Raw genomic sequence first — 13,604 nt, forward strand, 5'->3', positions numbered from 1 at the left:
ATATAATTTTAATAATGACTGTCTATAAAACTGAAGTTCGTTCTTCAAGATTACTATAAAATCTATCACGTAAAGTTAATGGTTGAGTATTTGATCTCGATATAAATGATATCAAGCTTTCATTTCTAGTACCAGCTCTTGAAATTGTCATTGACTCATCATTTTCTTGTTGTTCTTGTTCTTGTTCTTCTACAGGAGAATTTTCAATGTCTTCAGTTTGAAACCATACATGTTCCAAAGTTTGATTTACATCATATCTTTCTTGAGAATCTGTAACCAAAAGATTAGTAATTAAATCAAGAGCATCATCTACTATATTATCCCAATATGGAGAATAAAAAGCATATTTTCCTTGAAGAATTTGATCTCTCATACTTGGAGGTCCTAATTCATCACTAAATGGAGGAAATCCACATAAACATACATATAATAATACACCAGTAGACCAAACATCAACTTTTGTTGTATAATTTCTATCATTTCTAAGTACTTCAGGTGCAACATATGCTGGTGTACCACATAAAGTATTTGTAAATTTTAATTCTCCAATAAATTTTGCTAATCCAAAATCAGCTATTTTAACTTTAATATCTAATTCATCTTCATCCCATGGTCCTGTTTGTTTATCTTCAAGATTTATTCTTGGAGTAATATCTAAAAGAATATTTTCTGGTTTAATATCTCGATGAATAATACTATTATCATGTAAATATTTTAATCCTGATAATAATTGTTTAAAGAATGCCTTTGTTTCATTAGGTCTTAATTTCAGTTTATTAACAATTCTTTGAAATAATTCTCCACTATTCATCTTTTCTAATACTAAATAAGTTGTTACTGCATATTCATTAATTGGTTCAATATAATGAGATATAAATTTAACTATATTTGGATGATTAATAGATAATAATAAATTCATTTCTTGTTCTAATTTTGCTTGTTCATTAGTACTATTTTTATTACCTGATTTATTAGGATGAAATATCTTTACAGCAACAATTTCTCCTGTACTTCGTTGTTTAGCTTCTTTAACTACTGCATAATGTCCTGAACCTAATTGAATTCCAAGTATATAATCATCAAAGAATGTTCGTTTATGAATTACTTTATTTAATGAAGTTTCTGTTGATTTTTCACTTAAGATATCACTTGAATAACGAAAAATATATGAGCCTCCAGTTTTAGCAAATCGAAGTTTATCACCACTTCGTAGTATTACTTTATCACCTTTAGTTAATTTTTCTTCATTAACATAAACTCCATTAGTACTTAAATCTTCCATATGTAAATATTCACGAGTATTGGCTGCATTACTTGGAATTATAGTCATTTGACAATGTCTAGAAGATACATCACTTCCTAATATTCGTACTTCACAGGCAGAACTTCTTCCTATTAATATCAATGGTTTCTTTGGAATATTTATATTCTTGCCACCTGGAAGTACATTATATAACTTGGCTATATATTCATTAGTAGTAATGAATCTTTTCTTATTATTTCCATTTCCATTTCCATTTCCATTGGGATTATCCTCATGGATCTATATATTCACCATAGTATGTTAGTAAATGATCTTCAATATCAATATGAAATAGTCAGTTGTATGTTACATACCCTTTTCCTAACCAAAGACATGGGTCTATTACGGTCTATAAATTAATTGGTTATATAATTAAATGTTTACGAAATGGGTTATGGTATTTATGTTTTGATAGTGTTGATTTTGTACGCGCGACTTGTACATAAAAATGGTATACAGTACAGTTTATGGTACATAAAAGAAAGTGTATATTACATGAGTAATTAATTAATTAATTAATTAATGCGCAAGAAAAGTTCATGAATATCTGAATTTGTCAATTGCGAAAGACCATTATCGAACAATTGTCGGAATTGATGAATTTTGTCGCGGTATTCCTTTACTGAATTACGATCTGCTTGGTTTAATACTTGTAATGATTGAATTAATCGTTGATATTTAATATTATTAATATTAGTTAATGATTGATCATTTATAAGATATAAAAGCAGACGTAATTCATGAATAATATAATTAATATCAGTATTTAATTGTTCAATACTTGATTTATGAAAATTATTATTAGATATAACATATTCTAATAAAATAGTTGATAATGAAGATACAACTCTATCACCAAGTAAAAAATAATCTAATTGACTCCAACTTTTCTTTAATTGTTTTAAATATTCAGTTAATATAGTTATTAATCTATTAAGTTCAGATGTTGGTTCATTAGTTTGATTAGAATTTGATTCCCATAAATTCTCATTAACATATTCTTTAACAGCAGATCTAATTTCTTTACGAAAGAAATCTTCATATTTTAAAAGTAATTTATCTAAAAATTCATCATATTGATGTAATGAACTATCAAATATACTAGAATTATATTGTGATTCATTTGTAATAGATTTATATGCATCCCATAATTGTATATAAATTAATTGATCACTCCAATATTCTAATGCATTCAGAATAAATTTTGCCAGACAATATATTTGTGATAACATTTCTAAACCCTTTAATCCATTTTGAATAGTATCTGTATCAGACGTTTTATTAGTATTATTATCGGCTAAACCCCCTGGTATAAAATTCATTACAGTCTTTTGACTAAAAGTAGTTGAAAATTCCTTAAATAATTTCGATAATTGTTCAAAATATACTTGAATTAAATTAAGTTGAATTGATGAAACATATTTTAATTGATACTTAACAATACTTAGAGTTTGAAAATGTCCACTTAAATTATCAAATAATTTAACTAATCCATATGCAGAATAGGTTGGTTTTAATAATTCAGATTTACTAATATTATTATTATGATTATTTTCATCTTGATCGTATGATGACCCTTGATAATCATAATCAATTTTAAAGGCATCTGAAGGATTTAATATTTCTGTTGTAAATCTCTTATTAGCCAATTCCTTTTCAAAATTTAACCAATTAGTTACAGCTAAACTTTCATCATTACCTCTAAGTAATACATCTCCAGTTAATCCAGTCCATTTCTTATTAGGAACTTCATCAAAATTTTCAATATATGGATTATATTTATAAGTATTTCTAAGTCTTTGATCAAATGATGATAATTCAAAGATTAAATGACTTAATAATCTCCCTGATTTCTCTCTACTGGTTGGATCATCATTATATGTTTCAATACTTTTATTTAATGATTTAATAGTAATCAATATTTTATCTCTTAAAGGTATTAATAATGTAGTAATTACTTCATAAGTAGCAATTCTACCAATTGGTTTAAATATATCTTCAATTACTAAATTTAAATTAACTAGGTTTTCAGAAAGAAAAGATTCAATAAAATTCAAGGCCCATTCTGGTTTGGTTATTTTATTTGTTTCAGTATTTCTATTAAAATGATATTCAAATCTTATTATTAATGGATGTAATAATATATTTAATGCCCACCATGTATCAGGATATATTGGTTTATTCTGAATACTTTGAAGATGAACTAAATCTTTTACTAAAGTTGAAATTTTAGTTATCAGAACAGTTGAATCCTTTGGTTTAGCAGTTAACCATTTAGTTTCTTTAATTATTTCCAGTAATGATTGTTCAAGTTGATCTCTTTTAGTATTTACAATGGTTTGAATAGAAGTATGTAAAGATGATATAACAATGGAAGTTAAAGGAGTATCAATTGATTTCAAATCTTTTGATTGAGTGGCAAGATTAGCTAAAGTTGAAATATCCAAATCATGAACAAAATGAGATTCAATATCTCTTGCAATAGTTAATAATTGTATTCTTTTATTAATTGCTTGTTTAGCAATTAATTGTGCTTTTAATTCTTCAAATGATTGGATACTGCCAAATTCCTGAATTAATGCTTCTATATTCTCTATAGCATCATTAATATCTTGGGATTCAACAGCATATCCAATCACCGAAAGAATCTTATCTACAGAATTATTCAATTTCTCTTCATCAATATTAATATTAATATCATTATTGGACTCTTGATGTCCATGAATTTTCGCATCTACCAACTGTTTAAGTGATTGCTTTGACTTTTCAATTTCGGTGATTTTCTCAGTTATATCGGGTAAATCTTCAATAGTAGTGAAGTTAGCATTAACAAATTCTACACCCATTATGTGTTAATGATAATTTAACTACTATTATTAATATAATTCAATTACATATATAAATGTAAATGGCTACGTACATAGTTAACTCTAAATCTTTTTTTTTGCATATTAGTGCTGAGGACCAATTTTTGCAGGTTGGTAACTAAACGCGACCGAACCCACAAAAAAAATTTCATGAGAAATCCAAAATCAACGGCGACTTAGTTTAACTTAGTTAGTAGCTTAGAAAGTCACCAGAGTTAGATTAGTCACTATAGAATAATGCAAGCACCAGTTGTATATCTTAATACGTCTACTCAAAGACAAACTGGACGTCAAGCCCAAATTGCCAATATTACTGCCGCTAAAGCTGTGGCTGATATTATTAGAACATGTTTAGGACCAAAAGCTATGTTAAAAATGTTATTAGATCCAATGGGAGGTATTGTATTAACTAATGATGGTCATGCAATTTTAAGAGAAATTGATGTATCTCATCCTGCTGCAAAATCTATGATTGAATTAAGTAGAACTCAAGATGAAGAAGTTGGTGATGGTACAACTACCGTTATTATTCTTGCTGGAGAAATCTTAGCTCAAACATTTCCATATATTGAAAAAAATATTCATCCAGTTATTATTATTCAAGCTTTAAAACAAGCATTATCTGATGCTTTAGAAATTATACATCAAGTATCTGTACCTGTAGATATTGAAAATGATCAAGCTATGCTTAAATTAATTAAAGCATCAATTGGTACAAAATATGTTCATAAATGGTCACAAATAATGTGTGAATTATCTTTAAAAGCAGTTAAAACTGTCATTGTAAAAGATGGAGAATATAAAGAAGTTGATGTTAAAAGATATGTTAGAATTGAAAAAATTCCTGGTGGAGAAGTTGAAGATAGTGAAGTTTTAGATGGTATATTATTAAATAAAGATGTTACTCATCCAAAAATGAAGAGATATATTGAAAATCCAAGAGTAATATTATTAGATTGTCCATTAGAATATAAAAAGGGTGAATCTCAAACAAATATAGAAATTACAAAGGAAGAAGATTGGAATAGAATACTACAAATTGAAGAAGAACAAGTTAAATTAATTTGTGATCAACTTTTGGAATTTAAACCAGATTTAGTGATTACTGAAAAGGGGGTTAGTGATTTAGCTCAACATTATTTATTAAAAGGTGGTGTATCAGCATTAAGAAGAGTTAAAAAATCAGATAATAATAGAATTGCTCGTGCTACTGGAGCTACCATTGTTAATAGAATTGAAGATCTTAAAGAATCAGATATTGGTAATAAATGTGGATTATTTAAAGTTGAATTAATTGGTGATGAATATTTCTCATATTTAGTTAAATGTAAAGAACCTCAAGCTTGTTCTGTATTATTAAGAGGTCCATCAAAGGATATTCTTAATGAAATTGAAAGAAATTTACATGATGCTATGGCAGTTACAAGAAATGTTATGTTTGAACCTTCATTATCTCCAGGTGGTGGAGCTACAGAAATGGCAGTCAGTGTTAAATTATCTGAAAAGGCTAAATCAATTGAAGGAATTGCTCAATGGCCTTATCAAGCTGTTGCTGATGCATTTGAAGTTATTCCAAGAACTTTAATTCAAAATTGTGGAGGTAACCCAATTAAAATTTTATCACAATTAAGAGCTAAACATGCAAAAGGTGAACATACTTTTGGTATAGATGGTGATTTAGGTAAAGTTGTTGATATGAATGAATATGGAATTTGGGAACCTGAAGTTATTAAACAACAATCAATTAAAACTGCTATAGAAAGTGCCTGTTTATTATTAAGAGTTGATGATATTGTTAGTGGTGTACGTCAACAACAATAATAAGAATAATAATATTAATTGCACAATGATGTATAATGTATATGTGATGTATATAATCTTTTATACCTGTATATTCCCTCTCTCTCTCTCTCTCTCTTTGATACAGTACGTTAAGTACGTTAGGGATCTCATTAAATATTAAACACAGATACACACACACTATATATAATTGATAATATACCTAATCCGGTAATTTTCATGGGCCGCTTTCTATGATGTATTTTTCAACGCACAAAAAATTTGCAATGTTTACGTTTTTCCCAAACGAGCAAATATTAGATGTATAACATGAAATAGCCAGTACTTAAGGACAAAATCAATGAATAACATAGGGGACTTTGATGGCTCGAAGACTTTACCCACTAAGCCGCATAGAATTGATCCAAGGTACTGGAATTTTAACTTGGATTTGGAATTTTGGTGAGTGTTATTCATCGATTTACTACTTAAGTATATATCAGGTTGTTCATTAATTAGGTTGTAATTAGTATAATATCTATATTCAACCGAAATCATCTTGTTTAATTTCATATCCTTCTAAGATCCAAATTGTTTTACATTCTTTTTGATAATTTAATGGTTATATTAGTCAATTTAGGCTATTCATAGAAACTATCACTCTACATAAACTTGCATTTCCTTCTAATATTTAATTATTTAAGTCGTCCATTATGACAGTTCCTCAACCTCCCTTTAAAGTAAAGACAAAAGTGTCATGGGCTGGAGAGGAAGATGGAGATCTTGGATTCATTGAAAATGAAGTAATTGATGTGTTCTCAATAGTGGATGAAAGTTGGTGGAGTGGGAAATTAAGAAGAAATAATGCTGAAGGAATATTTCCTATGGATTATGTTCAGATCCTTGAAGAAAGATTAATTCATTCATCATCTCATAATTCATTATCTACCCCAAAACAAACCACTCCTCAAAAGGATTTAGATAATAATTATCGTAATAGTAAGGGTTATTTTCTGGCATCTAAAAGTTCTCCAAAAAGATATGATAATTATAATGATCCAGATAATTCATTTGAATATGATGTTGGTAATTATACCATTGATGCCATTGAAACAAATCCAAGATTAACCAATTCAGCAAATTATCAATCTAAGAAAGTTAGATCTGCCAATAATTTAATGTCTTCGGTAAATCATCCAAAATACAGACAATCTTATCATCAATCTCAACAAGATGATTATGATAGACAAAGAGAAATTGAACATTTTAAACAATTACAACAACAACAAAATTATCAAATCAGAAAATCACTGAGCCAAGATAAAAGATTACTGCTTCAATTTCAAGATACTAATAGAAATAGTGGCTTGAGATCTAAACGAAGTTCACAATTTTATTCTTCTCAAGATCCAAGTCCAAGTCCGCCAAGCAGAAACTTAAAATCTTCTTCATATGTTGATTTACCTCAGCAAACTCCTAATAAGTTACAACCATTGTTTAATAACTATACGGTTGAATCCTTTTCTCCTGATCCAACTTCGCCTTATAATAGAAGAAATGTTAATGTGGAAGATGAAATAGAACTTTTGGCACAAAAGAGAGCTCAACTTGAAATGGAATTACAACGGTTGAAAGATCTTGAAAGATCCAGTCACAGAAATAAAATGCAAAACCAAGCTCAAAGTCAAAGATCTCCCATTGCTTCTAGAAAGAATCATAGTAATGATCACTCTTATGATCCTTCAATTGATAGTTATTTAAGTGAAGATTTACAATCTTCAAAGAAGAACTTTGCTTCAAGAGACGATCTTGGTAAGAAACTTTCAAAATTAGTTAGTGATGAAGATGATGATAACTTAGAGGGTTCACCTCCACCACCTCCACCTCCAAAGCATAACACTCCAATTATAAATAGAGAAGCTTCTCAAGACATTTATTCGGCAAATGGTCAATTTAAAAAATCCGGTAGGAATAAAATACCATTCGATCCTGATGATTTTGGAGTTTCAGGAAATAGTAATGCTCAAATGTTAAGTGACGAAGAATTATATAGATTGTCACAAATGCAACAGGAAGATTTAAAGAATTCATTGAAATCTTTACAAAGTGATGTTTTGAATTTATCAGAGCTTAGTGCTACTAGTGCTGGATCATTTTACAGACATAAGATTGAACACGAAATTTATAAACAAAGTAATGCAATTAAAGATCTTAATCTTGATGATGGTCCATCTACTGAGGAAACAGTTCCAAGTCTGTCAGTAATGGAGTCTATGTTTCAAGATAAAAAGAAACAATCTAATATTTTTAAGAAACTTTTACAGAAGAGTCCAAAGGAAGAAAATCTAATTGAGCAAAAGCTTCAAAAGGTAAATGAAATAGATTGGACCACCCATAAGAGTGATTTAAACAGAATGAACTCATTAACTTCTCAAGATAAACAAGCCAGAACTAGACGAATTCTTAGAGAAGATCCATCTTTGGTAGTTAAGCCATTAGACTTCATTTCAGATATCAATATGAATGAAGTTACTGATTCTTATGATTCAGAATCGACTACTAAGATTGCTACATCCAAAATAGAGGCATTTATGGAACTTTACAATACTTCTTACGACTTAAATGAGTTAATATCTGATATTAGTATTAAATTCAATTCTTCTAAGGCTAATCAAGTAAGATGTCTTTTAATCCATTTATGTAAATTTAAAATCGTTGAAGAGTCTGGAAAAATATTGCAAGCTAAACCAAAACTTTCTGAAGTTCAACAAAAGGGTGAGGCAACTATATATCAACTTAATTATCTTTTCAAAAAGATTTTGGATGCTTTAAGAATCCCTTCAGAACTTGTTTTAGGGTTCTGGAAAAAGCCTAATGAATTTTATCATAATGAACAATTTGTTAATAATCATTGTTGGTTATCAGTTTTAGTAGAAGAACAATTTTTAATTATTGATCTTTACAATTTTAAAAATGGAGCAGTTTGCAATATTCGTAACCATCCTCAAGGATATAATGAATTCTATTTCTTGGCAAAACCATTGACATTAGTTACAACTCATATACCATCGGTTATTGATTTACAACATGTGATTCCTCCAATTGATCCAAATATAGCATTTTATTTACCTCGATCATATTCGGGATATTACTCTTCTAATTTGAAATTCAGAAACTTTAATAATAGTTTAACAAGGCTTCAAGATTTAGAATTCTTTGAATTAGAATTAGATATTCCAGAGGACATTGAAATATTCAGTTTGGTCAAGACTTCGAAAATCACTACCAATGATTTATGTTTATCACAAATTTACTGGTCAAACAATAAACGTATTGCCAAGATTAAAGCTATTCTTCCTCCTAATGAAACTATTGGAGTTTTACAAATATTTGCTGGTCCAAAGGGATTACAAAAACATTTTGATAATATTCATCAATTGGCAGTTGTAATACCATTATATCATACAGGTGAATCTAAGGATTGTAAATTTGTTCCACGATTCCCAACAGTTCAAAGTCAAAATAATGATTTATATATTCAACAACCACAAATTAGTAAGATTATAGTGAAGAATGCTTATAATTTTGAGATTAATCAGTATCCATCTATGGGATTATCAAATGGTACAGCATTAATGAATCAAGATTTTAAGCTTGTTATAGAATCACCATCTGGTAAATACTTCAAATTAAATAAAACTGATCCTTCAAAGCCATATGGTACTTATTCTACCAATATTAAATGTCAAGAGGTTGGTTTATACCGTGGTTTAGTCATTGGAGACAGTGGTAATAGTTGGTATGTATTTGCCCAATGGGAATGTGTTGAAGGAACTGTGAAGAATTAAAATATAAAATTTAAATTAAGAATCTTAAATTTAAATTCTTCCTTGTATCATATTTTGCAGCCAATGGCTCCCCAGAATGTCGTAAAATTTATCATGTCTCATTTATTATTATTTCTTGTTCGCTTGCTTTTCTAATCATACTCATATATACATATATAATTGCATCATATTTAACTCTATTATACTTCTAAGCTTTAGAGCTTCATTTTATTAATACTTAATTTAGTTTTATATACATTTTAGTATTTGTCATTTTTGTGGATTTGTCATTTTTGAAAATTGTCATTTGCTGTGTCGCACTCCGACAACAAATTGAAAATCTATGAGATATCTCAGACAAGACATAAGTTAGAGTACAGTACTTAATAAGTAAACCGATAGAGACTTATTGAAATTGAAATGGCTACAGAACTTCAGGAGTCAAGGCCGAGGTCTACACCCACGTCACTGATACAATTAAAATATTCTAAAGATAGAAAAGTAGGGGAAGGTACTTATGCCGTAGTATATTTAGGAGTTCAAATTTCTACTAAACGGAAAATTGCTATTAAAGAAATTAAGACTGGATTATTTAAAGATGGATTAGATATGTCTGCTATACGAGAAGTTAAATATTTGCAAGAATTAAAACATCCTAATGTTATTGAATTAATCGATGTATTTTCTACTAGTAATAATTTAAATTTGGTACTTGAATTCTTACCTTGTGATTTAGAAGTATTAATAAAAGATACTTCTATAGTTTTCAAATCAGCAGATATTAAATCATGGTTACTTATGACTCTAAGAGGAGTTCATCATTGTCATAGAAATTTCATATTACATCGAGATTTAAAGCCTAATAATTTATTATTAGCTCCTGATGGTCAATTAAAGATTGCTGATTTTGGTCTTGCAAGATCACTAGGAAATCCAAATGAAGATTTATCATCGAATGTAGTTACTAGATGGTATAGAGCTCCTGAATTATTGTTTGGAGCTAAACATTATACAGGTGCTGTGGATATATGGTCTGTGGGAATAATATTTGCTGAATTAATGTTAAGAACTCCTTACCTTCCAGGTAAAGATGATATTGATCAATTAGATGTAACCTTCCGAGCTTTAGGAACTCCAACTGAGCAAATATGGCCAAATGTATCTAATCTTCCTCAATATAACGCATTAAGAGTATATCCTCCACCTTCAAGACAAGAGTTGAGAAATAGATTTAGTGCAGCTACTGAAAAGGCTCTAGACTTATTAATCTCAATGACTCAATTGGATCCAAGTAGAAGATGCGATCTGACTCTGGCATTATTACATGATTACTTCTTAGAAGCACCTAGGGCAACCAATCCAAATGAATTACCTCAGAAGAGAGAAAAGAAAAAGCCATCTAATGAAGATGATGGTACAATTAAAAGAAGGAAATTATAGATTATTTGGTTATGTATTATAAATATTTTATATAAATGCAAACAACTTTTATATAAATGTATGAAAAATTAATGTATCTTCTAGTGGTAAATATCTCTAACATAGTCGGCAATTGACCAAGAAGCAGTCAAACCAGGACTTTCAATTCCTAATAAATTTACAAATCCTGCGAATCCTTGATTCTTTTCATCGCGAATTATAAAATCAGCAAATGCCTTTTTATTTTCTATTTCAGAAACAACCTTTGGACGTACTCCAGAATACGTAGGGTGTAATGCTTGAGGAGTGATTAATGGTAAATAAGTTTTGATAGCTTCATATGCTGCTTGAAGGTTATCAGAACTTGGTGTATAATCTATTTGTTCTGCCCTTTCAATGTCCAACCATTCCAAATCAGGGCCAAAACGTAATTGACCTCCTAAGTCAAACGTTAAATGAGTTCCTAAAGAGGATGCATTTGGATTAGGACAAGGATAAATTAATACTTCAGTTATTTTAGATGAGCTTATTGGAGTTTCTGGTTCGAAACTAAAGTAAGTTCCCTTAGCGAAATAAGGTGAGATTTTATTAGGAAGAAGTAAATTTGAAATTTCAGCAGCATAAAGACCTGCTGCATTAATTACATTATCTGCTTGAATTTCAAATTCTCCATTTTCATCATCAAATAAATTTAATGTATAGTTTGGTACACCTTGATTAAATTGAATATCCTTTAATGTTGTATTTAATGAAACAGTTCCTTCATTAATTTCAAACACAGATTGATAATAATGAGTTAAATCATGGGCTGAAATTATTCCGGTGGTATGACTTTCCAATGCACCTGCCTCTGCTCTTATTAATGGATACTTTTTAGCAGCCATTGATGCTGATATCATTGATACTGGTACTTTAAGATCAGTAGCATTTTTAGATAATTTCTCAAGATATTCTATTTCTGATTCTGACTGAGCAACTACCCATTTCCCACATTTGCGAAGAGGAACTTGAGATTTAAAATTTGGATCTGAATCCCATGCTTGATAAATCTTTTCTTTACCTTTTATACATAATTGGGCTTTTAATGAATTTGGAGGATAGTATAAACCTGCATGAATGACTTCAGAATTTCTTGAAGTTGTTTCTAAACCCAAACCTTGATTTTTTTCAACAAGTAAAACACTATTACCCGAAACTTTTTGAAGTTCAGATGCAATGGCTGTACCCACTACTCCACCACCAATTACTACATGACTGAAATCAGAGTAATTTCTACTTGCCAATTGGAAGTGGCATGAAAGTTTTCGTGGTTTTATTATTCGAGCAAGCATTGCTATGGTGGTCAGTTGAATGTAATGGTCAACAAATTATCCTCATGTATCTGTTGAGTAAATTGTGGTTATAAAGTTTACCTTCGGAATAGGGTTGAAAAATATACCCCGGGATTATTGTGATTTGCTTGTATATAATAATAGTGTCGCTAGTCACACGATCTGCATCACCTGACATAGAGTTACATACTTGCCGGAATAGGTAATGCTATGTATTGATGTACTAGACTGCACAGTGTAAAAATGTTTTGAGTTACAGAGAAAACCCTGCATACGGCTGCCCTGAACAATTCAAAGGGGTTAAGAATTAGAGACTAACAACTATATTAGGGGCTAGAATTCGGTAGTATTAAATGATGATCATTAGCTTATGGGGAGATAGTCAAGTATATAGTTAGTAAATCCATGAGGCGAGTCTTATAGTAAATGTTAAAATAAATTTCAACCTAGAAATTTGAAATTTTAAGTAGTACAGATATTTTTAAGCACTAAAATTATTAAAGAAGCAAATGGCTGGTTCAGTAGTATTTCGAACATATCCTATTTGAGCAGACAAACAACGGGTAAAAAATAAATAGAGATTTACACCTAGAATAGATACGTTAAGGTTAGCACTTGCATTAGCGTTTCTGCAAGTAATTACCTTAAGAGCAAAACAATATAGACATATGATTTTCTGTTCAAATTAGAAAGGACAAGATTAACAGAGTATCAGCCTGCAATGCATTATAAATCCTAATATAATGAAATACCGATAACAAAATATTTAAAATAGCCTGAAATAAGGAGGATAAAGACTAAGTAACCAATGATAAATCTAATGGTTAAGAAAGAAATACATTGATAATTTTTATTCAGATAATCATGCTATATAACGGAGACGATACAAAACGAGACGAGACTGCCTTAGGTAGTGAGTTGACATGCAAAATTAGTTTACATGTATGTTATAATGTATTCGTTTAGTTAAGCAAATCTGCTCAAGTACACGACTGAAGTTTAATTTTTTTTATATATATTTATTTATTTTTTTTTTATTTTTTTTTTAAATATTTTATTTGCGAATTGTGCCATATTA

General features: G+C 29.4%; 6 protein-coding genes across 6 annotated transcripts; 3 read left to right on the top strand and 3 right to left on the bottom strand. All coding sequences in view use genetic code 12, as the record gives it.

Annotated features, from left to right (window-relative positions):
* Positions 1-22: 22 nt before the first annotated feature.
* On the bottom strand, positions 23-1,638 carry DUN1 (serine/threonine protein kinase; the record flags this gene model as incomplete). Its single annotated transcript, XM_064883021.1, has 2 exons — positions 23-1,492; positions 1,618-1,638. 2 exons carry the CDS (start codon positions 1,636-1,638, stop codon positions 23-25), a joined length of 1,491 nt encoding a protein of 496 aa, XP_064737584.1.
* TIP20 (Tip20p) lies at positions 1,502-4,149 on the bottom strand (the record flags this gene model as incomplete). The annotated part of the gene is made up of 2 exons (XM_064879834.1): positions 1,502-1,543; positions 1,618-4,149. One exon carries the CDS (start codon positions 4,147-4,149, stop codon positions 1,819-1,821), a length of 2,331 nt encoding a protein of 776 aa, XP_064737585.1. The 3' UTR covers positions 1,502-1,543; positions 1,618-1,818.
* Positions 4,150-4,367: 218 nt separating this feature from the next.
* CCT3 (chaperonin-containing T-complex subunit) lies at positions 4,368-6,182 on the top strand. The gene has a single exon (XM_064881880.1). It carries the CDS (start codon positions 4,408-4,410, stop codon positions 5,989-5,991), a length of 1,584 nt encoding a protein of 527 aa, XP_064737586.1. The 5' UTR covers positions 4,368-4,407; the 3' UTR covers positions 5,992-6,182.
* A 126-nt stretch (positions 6,183-6,308) lies between these two features.
* RJT21DRAFT_120881 (uncharacterized protein) lies at positions 6,309-10,057 on the top strand. Its single transcript, XM_064881881.1, has one exon. It carries the CDS (start codon positions 6,663-6,665, stop codon positions 9,795-9,797), a length of 3,135 nt encoding a protein of 1,044 aa, XP_064737587.1. The 5' UTR covers positions 6,309-6,662; the 3' UTR covers positions 9,798-10,057.
* A 108-nt stretch (positions 10,058-10,165) lies between these two features.
* RJT21DRAFT_120882 (TFIIH complex serine/threonine-protein kinase subunit) lies at positions 10,166-11,227 on the top strand. Its single transcript, XM_064881882.1, has one exon. The coding sequence runs from the start codon at positions 10,197-10,199 to the stop codon at positions 11,214-11,216; it is 1,020 nt and encodes a 339-aa protein (XP_064737588.1). The 5' UTR covers positions 10,166-10,196; the 3' UTR covers positions 11,217-11,227.
* On the bottom strand, positions 11,228-12,885 carry RJT21DRAFT_120883 (uncharacterized protein). Its single transcript, XM_064881883.1, has one exon. The coding sequence runs from the start codon at positions 12,524-12,526 to the stop codon at positions 11,297-11,299; it is 1,230 nt and encodes a 409-aa protein (XP_064737589.1). The 5' UTR covers positions 12,527-12,885; the 3' UTR covers positions 11,228-11,296.
* Between the last annotated feature and the right edge of the window lie 719 nt (positions 12,886-13,604).

This window comes from Scheffersomyces amazonensis (genome assembly GCF_036850825.1).
Source record: "Scheffersomyces amazonensis strain UFMG-HMD-26.3 chromosome Unknown RJT21scaffold_4, whole genome shotgun sequence".
Taxonomy (NCBI): domain Eukaryota; kingdom Fungi; phylum Ascomycota; class Pichiomycetes; order Serinales; family Debaryomycetaceae; genus Scheffersomyces; species Scheffersomyces amazonensis.